Source organism: Tupaia chinensis, unplaced genomic scaffold (genome assembly GCF_000334495.1).
Source record: "Tupaia chinensis unplaced genomic scaffold, TupChi_1.0 Scaffold000477_1, whole genome shotgun sequence".
In the NCBI taxonomy this organism is placed as follows: Eukaryota; Metazoa; Chordata; class Mammalia; order Scandentia; family Tupaiidae; genus Tupaia; species Tupaia belangeri.
Genome location: NW_006159986.1, coordinates 1,236,951 through 1,247,187, shown reverse-complemented (window position 1 = coordinate 1,247,187; position 10,237 = coordinate 1,236,951). Strand labels below are relative to the sequence as shown.

Below are 10,237 nucleotides of genomic sequence, written 5' to 3'. Positions count from 1 at the left end.
GACAAACTTTTTGAATTTGAGCTTACCAAGAAAGTGATGCCTGATCCCCTCATCCACTCTCTCATCCATTTTCCTTCTAAAATAGACATTTCGAGGCAATTTACTAAGCCGCCATTTCCATCCTATGGGGTTCCTCCGGTTTGACATTCAAAAGGGGGCTGGAGGCGCGGAACCTGCGGCGCTTGGCGGTGCGCGTCCTTTAAAGCCGACCCCCCCCCCAGCCAGCGCCGCTGTAACCCCGCGCACCGGCAGATCGCCGGCTCCTGCCCGTTTCAATCTGCGCCGACGCGGCAGCAGGATCCCGGGGACTCCCCGCGCCGGGAATCTCCCGCCAGCTGCGCGCTGCGTCCCCGCGACGGCAGGAGCACGTGGAGCGGCCGGGTAGCCAGAGAGGCAGCTCCAACCCAGCCCGGCGGCGACATGGAAGGTGAGCCTCCAGCCAGCTTCTTTTCTAAGGGGTCTCTGAGCAGCTCGACTGGGGTGCGCAGCAGGAAGAGGTGCTTTTCTGAATCTCGGTTTTGCTTCTATTTATTTCTTTTGTCAAAAGTATTTCAGAGGGCATAACCTGTCGGTTCTCACGCATCTTTGATTTGTCCCTCGTGCTTCCCAACTTTGAAAAGTGTCAACTTTTCCATTGTATTATTTCTTAGAGGCTGTCAGTCATGAGGGGTCAACTCCGAGTTTTCAGAGGAAGGGCATTTGTGGGCCGTTCGTGAGTGAGAAGCAAACAGGGTGGAATAACTGATCCTTTTGGATATTTTTTCATCTATGGCCTCGGTGTCCATTGGAATTAGGCTAATCTGAGTGATTTACTTGGAATGAAAGGTGACTACTTTTTTTTCTAAGGGTAAATGCTGCCAAATGGGAAAGGTACAATTTAAAGTAGCTGTCACTCGCAGATCTCTTGAAACTCATCTTCTCAGATGAGCCTCCTTTGCCCAAAGTAAAAATTAGGTTCACATTAATATTATTTGAGTTAATTTGGACAGTCATAAAGCTATCCTTTCTTCTCAAGAAATTTTGAGTATGTACTTACGTGGGTTAACTAAAATTTTACACTACTATTATAAACTCAATAGCTTTTTCAACAAGTGTTTCTAAAACCTGGAAAATGGCAGATGTATCTCAATTTGGATGAGAGGGAAGAATTTAGAAAATCAGAATTTGTGAGAAACTTATTCATTCTCTGAAAAAATAAGATACTGATAGCTAAGTAAAATGTTGATTTGATAAATATGAAGATACTGGATATTTTCTTCATAATAATCAAGGGTTCTCTCAGTCTTAATCTTGGACAACTTTAGTTTTAGAGTACATCAAGTTATTAAAATATCAATATAGTGATAAATATTAAAGTATATATGACTTTGGGTCATAGATAAGTATGGTAAAGTTTTTCTTTCGCAATATAATGCCATAATGTCCTAAATATTTTGTATATTTGAGCATATTTACACATTTTTTAATGCCTTGACCCATATCAATATTTTTTCCCTAAATAATGCCAAATGAATGGTAAGTCAATGAACAGTACGTATTTATTAAATAGACACTTAAATGACCATTATTTAATGGTTCATCAAGTGCTTTCTCTTATGAAAAATTCTTTTTTTTTAATTTTTTAATTATCATGGTTTAAAATAACTAAAAATTTTGCACTTTGAACTTTTAAATAGTGATTTATAAAGTGTAGTTTCTAACATGTAGAGGTTTCATTGGCAAAGAAGTGGAGAAAGTTAAGTTACTTTGTATCATGGGAAAGATTGTTTTAAAAGCTCTTGTACTTTATCACAAATGATTAATTTGCTTATATGAAGTTATAAATCAGTACTCTAACACTTTTTTCCTAATCTTACCCATATCGCTTGTTAAGCATAATGTATAGAATTGTGGAAATTCATAGAAATTAGAGTGTTTCTCTGTACACTTTAATACTACCAAATTCATTTGTTTAGTGCAAAATAGAGAAACTAATCTAAATAGCCTATTTTAGGATATTGATGTCTTGACAAAATCTTTTGATAAGCCTGGATGAAGACTCCCTGAAGAAGAAAGGAATGAAAACTTATGGAGAACTTAATTCAGAATGTATAGACTGTAAATGGAAAAAAAATAGATCAGTGAATTTAAAAAGTCATGAGTTTAGATGGCTAGATTAAATTCATAGGTCCATAGAGATAGTGGATAGTATGATTAATGCAAAAACTTAAACATTTAAATAAAAATATAAAAGGTTAATAATATAAATTTGGCTATTCTAACATCAGGTCCTTGAGGACAGAGTATTTAATGTAGAGTTTTTACTTCATTATAGCCACCAGGATTGGTTAATCTGGCTCCTATTTTTGATATTTAAAATAAAATATTTTATGTCATCTTGATATTTTGGTCTCAATCTAGAATAGAGTTTTGATTTATAGTGTATACCTTTTCTTGGTAATGTAGGAAGGTAGAATACTTTATGGAGTCCATTTAATCTCTGCCTGATTTGGGGGTCAAATTAATATACTATAGTTCATTGTTAAATGCAAGACCATATAGTCAGTCATTCTTTCAGTATATAATATCATTTGTTTTTATTCATCTTTTCACTTCATCAATATTTATTGAAATTTTTTATGTGTGAAAGTATCAGAGGAAATAAGCTTTTGCAATAGAAATTTTGTCATATAAAAATGAAAAGTTAATGCATATAATAAATTAGAAGCTATAGTTTTTTTCTTTTCTCGCTGTCTGTGACCCTAACTATTGCATATCCAAAGAGACTTCTTGTGTCACTAAATCTTATTATTTGTGTTGTAATAATATCTCTTCTATCTGATATGATTGGGAAATGAGGTGGTGCACCATATAAATTTCACAGGTAATGGCAGATTTCTCATTTAATATATTGCTTTTTTTATTTTAACAGTATTAGATAGGGATCTTTTTAATGTATTTACTACACAGCAGGATGTAGCTTTATCTCAGTAATTCTGGGTTACTTTTCTAACCATCAGGTAACATACGATTCTACAGTATACTTATTCTCCCAGGGGTTTACTGTGTGGACCTGAATGCCCCTACACTAAATATTCCCAGGTTATTGTGCAATTTTTGTCTCCTAATGTCAGTTTCTACTTCACACCACATGAATTTTGTTGTAGCCATTTTACATTTTCAGGTCTTTTTGCATGTTCTGGGTGGTTAAGATCATAAAAGAGGCCCTCCAGATAGTGCTGTTTACTTGCCCTCCATGTGAGTGTGTGAAATACAAAATGGTAAAGTTTTTTGTTCTGTTTTGTTTTCCTTTATGAGTGAGGGGTGGAAGGAGGAAAGGGATAGGTATTCTTGACAGAATCTGCCTTGCAATCCTTCTGCCTCTGCCTCCCAATTAACTGGGATTACAGGCATATATGCTGTTTGAGGTGTGTTCAGGCTGATTTGAGAGCTTAACTGGTGCCTCCCATGTAGCATCCAGCCTCCCAGGGAGAGGTACTATCAGTGCACCAGAAAAGGTAAAGTTTTAAGAAACAAAAGCCACAGAAAGGCCATGAGATCCTGGTAGAACATAACTTTTCAGAATTCTTGTTTGTGCTTCCTATTATCCAATATGCTATTTTGTACTTCTTTGCCTTTGCTAACATGCTCACCCCACTTTACTACCTGGTTATGTCTTCTCATCTTTCAAGACACTGCTCAGTCATCATCACCATGAAGGTCATCTATGGATGACCTCCTTCTGGTTACCTCTCCCTGGTGCCTTCTGACCATCACTGATACCTATTCGCTAACCTCCCTCCAGCTAGATTAAGGGCCTCTCATTTCTATGTATACTTTTACCACATTGTATCAAAATTATTCATGGATTCAGATGTTTATGTTCCGCTGGTCTTTAATCTTCTAGAAGACAGAGTCTTTGCCTTATTTTTGTATGCTTAGTGCCAAGGATAGTTTCTGGTTCATGGACAATCTTCAGTTTCTTGCATTTAACTAAGAAAATAGTACTGAAAAGTGATTATCATATTATTTATTACAATTCAGTAATTTTCTTAAGTACTTCTATGGTATAATTGAAAAAAGCTTAGAACACACAACAAAATTGAATTATTTTGCTAGTCTATCACTTAAAGCCAAATCTTATATTTTAAATTTACATAAGCAGGGGCTAGCAGGTGGTGTGTTGGTTAAGGTACTGGATTCCCACATGGCTGACTGCGATGTGAATCTTGGACCCAGGGCAGCTTGAAAAATCACACTAGGCATCCCCAGAATCTCAAAGAGAATATGAAGGAGAGAGAATTGCAGTGTGTCCATCCCCTTGGGAGGTGATTTCTCATTTTCTCTATCACTATATCTCTCTCTGTCTCTCCAGCAAGCACATGCACCATATGACAAAAACCTTTAAAAATAAATGATAGGACCAGCAGTTGCTGTAATGGCTATGTTGCTGAACTCCCATGTTGTTGACTCCCATGTAGGTTTGAGTCCTGGACCTGGAGGCTTAAACTCACACTGGACACTTGTGTGTGCGTACCCAAGATCCCGAGAGGAGAATGAAGGAGAAGGGATTGCAACATGGCCATACCCCATGGGGGGTGATTTCTCACTTACTGTCTCTCTCTCTCTTTGTCTTTCTGGCGATTACATGCACCCTGTAGCAAAAACCTCTTCAAAAAAAAAAAAAAAAAGACATAAGCAGATTTCAGGTTCACATATTAGTCCATTAAATATTCATTGAATGTGAGCAGAAATTTGCTTTCTTAATCAGTGAGATATACGTAGTGCAATGAAATTAGCAATGAAATTAGCATAAGCTTTTTTTACAGTGATACTTTTAAATACATTATTATTAAACTTTTCATTCATATATCAATGTGTACACTTCTACTTGTGTAAGACTAAAGGACGTTTGGTAGATCTTTTATCAAGCATCCAGTGTTTATTGTGTCCTGTCTCAAATCGTATTTCTAAATTATGTCAGAGTCCAAAGTGAGGGGATTAGTTTATTACCAATGATAACTAGCACTCAGCCCGATCCGCAGAATATAGTAGAACTGCGGTCATATTTATTAAATAAATTAATGATTGAGTTGCCTGTGTGTTTGGTCATTTGACTATTTGCTCAGCTTTTATAGCAAAGAGAAGAAAGAAATTAGTGACATTGAAACTGTTTGATTTTGCTGGTTAATTTGTCAGAGAGGCTGTTAAATGTTGAGGAGATTGGAGTATTGGCTAATCCAATAGGACAAATTCTACCAACTTTTTCTAATCTGATGCTGGCTTTGCTCTAGAATAAATAATACAGTGTCTTCTAGTTTTTTGATTTGTTTAAAGCTTTTGGTACGTTCCTTATTTCGGTGAAGCACTGAATTTCCACAATAAACCATTTCTTCATGACAGATGTTTCAATTATTAAAGTTGTTAAGAGTAACTTATTTCACTTAATTTGAGTTCTTTATCACTAGAATAGCAATTTAGTTGAGAAGTGCTATCTGAGAGATTATTAACTTACCAGAATATTTGGTATATCAGAACAATTTCCTGTAATAGTAGTCATTTGAATCTGTGGATATGAAAAAAAAGATAACTTTTGCCAACCTATAGACATTTTCTTCCCTTAAGATACGGAGTTACATGGTAGCTGATGGACAATACCTCCAGTTTAAAAACGAAAAGCTAGAAGTAATTAATTTTTAAAATATTACACAACTAATCATTTTTATCATCATCTATATCTCTGTAGTTAAATTACTTGAGGGATCAGCAGATGGCATAATGGTTATGTCACTGGACTGCCACATAGTTGACCCCAGTTCAAGTCCAGGACCCGGAGTCTTAAAACTCACGCTGGACGTGTGCGCATGTGCCCAAAGTTCCAAGAGAAAACTGGAGGGAAAGGAATTGCATGTGGCCATCTCCCTTGGGGGGGGGTGATTTCTTACTTTCTGTCTCTCTCTCTGACGAGTGTATGGGCCCTATGGCGAAAATCTCTCTAAAAAAAATTACTTGACCCTGACTTCTAGCAACCATTAATAGTTGACTAGATACTTGCATACAGCATGCAGAGCTCCACAAATGTGCTTCAGGTGCTAAGTTGTTTTAAATATGAATTTCACACAAAGTTCCAAATATTAATGGATTGAAGACTATCAATGTAAAAACTTATATTCTGACTCCCAAATATTATGTTTTTGCTAACTATGAAAATATTAAGATTTCATAAATGTGACTTGAATAAGGTTATGGTTCATACTGGTCTTTTTCTCCTGTGCATATTTGCTAATATAAAATTATTTCAGTAAGAATGTTTCTAACTTTCCAATCCTCTGTACTTAATTATGTTCTATAAAGGCACAGGTTCAGATTCTTGGGACATGCTTTTGTTAAAATGTGATTACCTGTTCACTAGCAAGAGTATGTAACATGTTATATCATTATTATATATTATAAACCTTTTAATTTTTAATAAGGTTGGAATTCTTGTCTGATTTTTATGTTCTGAATTAAAGAACGTGAATGTTAAGTATTTTTAGCGATTCAGCTTTTTTAAAAAAATTATTTATTTATTATTATTTATCAATTTTGACCAGAGAGAGAGAGAGAGAGAGCAAGCTGTCAGGGCCGGGACTTGAACCATGGTTGGCCATGTGGGAATCCAGCGTCTTTAACCACCTAGCCACCTGCTGGCCCCAGTGATTCAGATTTGAATCATAGATTACTTATCCTTTTCTAAGTGTCAGCACTAGTTTAATTTAAAACTATTCTGGGGCCAGCAGGTGGCATGGAGGTTAATGTGCTGGATCCCACATGGTCAACTCCACCCAGTATTATGCCAGGCACATGTGCATATGTGCCCAAAATCCTGAGAGGACACTGAAGGAGAAGGGATTGTAGTGTAGCCATTCTCCCTGGGGGGTGATTTCTCTCTCTCTCTCATTCTCTCTCTCTTGTTCTCTCTCTTTCTCTGTGGTGAGCACACACATTCTATAGCAAAACAAACTATTCTGAAATAATAAGGTGAATCACTTGCAAGTGGAAATACTTTTTTTTATAAGTATACATCTCCAGATTTCTTCTATATTGACAAATAGGGCAAATAGAAATAATTTATGCCTTGGAAACTGATAGATAAGGCTGCAATTTCTATCCATAACTCTAGGTTTCTAGTTGTTTATTAAAACTGTCTTTTTGTTCTCACTATTCAACTTTTTGATAATTGTTATATATTTGAAATTACTGTAATTATACATTACTAACCTCTTTACCTGTTTTATATATGGTAGTCAATGTAAAATTTCATTTGAAAGAATGAAATGCCTCTTAAAAGGCATAAAAAGTACTGGTACAGAAACATATGCTTTCCTACTAAGTAGTCTCTGGAAGCCAGTATTGGCTAAGATATAGCAAGTTCAGTAGAAATTATAATAGTCTGAAATTAAGCCCATGATCCCTAGGGCTAAGCAGCTTCCTTTGTAGACAGAGCTTCCTAAGTCCATTTTGGTACCATGGGTATTATGCTGTACCATTCAAACTTTGAGAAATATATGGCCCATTAGCCTACAGAAATAGGCAACAGGAAACATTTGCAGCAATTGTGTCCCAATAGGTTCAAGGGGACTAAGTCAAAGAAATTACAGGTAACTGGTATAAACCACTAGTTCTTCACTTCTTTTGGTTCATTTCAGCAAGACAAAAGAATTTAAGGGCCATCCTAACTAACACAAATCTTGCTACCATAAACATAAAATCTACCACAATTAATGAGAATATTTGTGTAAGTAGATGAAAGAATTAGAATGACATACCATTTTAGCTAACCCCCCCTCCCCAATTTTTGTTATAGGGCACATGCTCTTGCCAGAGAGAGACAGAGAGTGAGGGGGAAAGTGAGAAGTCATCCCCCGGGGTGGGTGGCTGCACCACCATCCCTTTCTCCTTCATTCTCTTCTCAGGATTTTGGGCAGGCCATTTGGGATCCAGTGTCTTAATCTCCACACCACCTGCTGGCCCCCATTTTAACATTTTTAATGCATTCACGAAATAAAGTTGTGACTTACTTAGCAAACAATACTTCAGTATAAAATAGATTCTTGGCATTTATGAATGTAACCTTCTGTTTTGACTCTTTGTGAGGGACCCTGCCAAAACATAATGTATGGCATTTTGTAAATGTTATAGCATCTATAAAGATTCAAATAGGATGATAGATGTAAAAACCCTGACTCAGATTTGTATTAGTAGGGCTGAGAGACCAGACTGCACAAACAAGTACATAGCTTCTGAGTCTGCCAAGTTAATAGCATAGCAGACATATTAATAAAAGGAATTTGGAGATTCTCGAAGGACTCTGCAAATATCAGTAAACTAATGAAGCTCTAGTTTCTCTAAGCTTAAAACAACTAGAAAATCTTTACAGGTAATCTAATTTGGAGAGGAGGTACAACCTATATAATAGGACCAATAATGATTAAACAAGTTGGTATTAAGAATTCACAGTACAGGACCAGCAGTTAGCATAATGGCTATGTCGCTGGACTCCCATGTAGTAGACCACGGTTCTCGTCCTGGACCCGGTGGCTTAAAACTCACGCCAGGCGCGTGTGTGTGCGTGCCCAAGATCCCGAGAGGAGAACGGAAGAGAAGGGATTGCAGCGTGGCCATCCCCCCTGGGGGGTGATTTCTTGCTTTCTGTCTCTCTGTCTCTCTCTGTCTGGTGAGCGCACAGGCCCTATTGCAAAAACCTCTCCAAAAAAAAAAAGAAAAAGGAAAAAGAAATTCATAGTAGGGGGAGCCAGCAGATGGTGTGGTGGTTAAGGACACTGGACTCCCACAAGGCTAACTACAGTTTGAGTCCTGGACCTGGTGGTTTGCTTTCTCACTTTCCCTCTCTCTCTTTCTTACTCTGTCCCTCTCTGATCAAATAAAAATAAGCATTACATTAAATAAGATAATTCTTTATTAAAAAAAAAAAAGAATTCATAGTGGGCTGTCCTGCTGGCATAACAGTTAAGCATTACTCAGAGGAAGCCAGATGCCACATGACTGACCAGGGTTCGAACCTCAGTCCTGTGGTGTGGAAAATATGCTGGTCACACGTGTGTCCAGGATCTGATGAGATGGAGGATTGGAAACAAAAGAAATGCAATGTGACCAGACCCATTGGAGGGTGCTTTTATACTCTCCGTCTCTTTCACTCTCTTTCATGAATGCATGTGCACTCTCTAGCATTAAAAAAGAATTGTATACTGTTCATAGCTCTTATAGCTGCTACTCTGTACAGTGATACTTGATGACTGTATGATGACTATGAGGTATTCACTGTCCAGAACACCTATTTATACCAAAATCTTAATGTGGGAAAGATGTAAGTGTGGTGTTCTAGATGAGAAGAAGGTAGGGAGCAAATGATCCCTGCTGGGCCTGCCTTCCCCCTACACCTGTGACAGCCCTCCAGAATCCTGGAGTTTCATAGGACACATTTTGAAAATTACTGATTCTAACTCCCCCCCCCCAAGAGGTTTTTCCCTTAGGGCACATGTACTTGGGAAGTGAGAGGGGAGAAGAGAAAAACAGTAAGAGGGAAAGTAAGAAATTACCCCGCCCCCCCAGGGGGATGGCCACACTGCAATCCCTTTTCCATTCTCCTCTCAGGATCTTGGCACACATATACACATGCCTAGCATGAGTTTCAAGCCACTGGGTCTGGGACTCAAACCACAGTTGGCCAGGTGTGAGTTCAGTGACTTAACTGCTATGCCATCTGCTGGCCCCTCAAGTTATTTATTTATTTATTTATTTTTGGAGATTTTTTTTTTTTTTTTCTTTTGTAGGGCGTGTGCGCTCGCCAGACAGAGAGAGACAGAGAGACAGAAAGCGAGAAATCACCCCCCAGGGGGGATGGTCACGCCGCAATCCCTTCTCCTCCATTCTCCTCTTGGGATCTTGGGCACGCACGCACACGTGCCTGGCGTGTTTTAAGCCACCGGGTCCGGGATGCAAACTGTGGTCAACTACGTGGGAGTCCAGCGACATAGCCATTATGCTAACTGCTGATTCCCATGGTAACTCTGTATCTAAACTTGTCTCTTTTTATCTGTTTTGAAGATTGTTGCCACAGTGATCTTCCTGAAATATTAGGTTACTGCCCTACTCAAAGACCATTTTAAAAGTTTCTTTTTTATTTTTTTTTTTGGAGAGATTTTTGCTATAGGGCACGTGCGCTCGCCAGACAGACAAGAGAGAGACATAGAGACAG

The 10,237-nt window shown here is 38.0% G+C and overlaps 1 protein-coding gene across 2 annotated transcripts in view; it reads left to right on the top strand.

Moving 5' to 3' along the window:
- Positions 1–223: 223 nt before the first annotated feature.
- IKZF3 (IKAROS family zinc finger 3) overlaps positions 224–10,237 on the top strand; it is a 109,310-nt gene continuing 99,296 nt past the window's right edge. For both annotated transcript variants that reach the window (XM_006155907.3, XM_006155906.3), the window contains exon 1: positions 224–427. In XM_006155907.3, the coding sequence (XP_006155969.1) occupies positions 421–427 (7 nt within the window). In that variant the 5' untranslated portion in view covers positions 224–420. The remainder of the gene's footprint in view (positions 428–10,237) is intronic.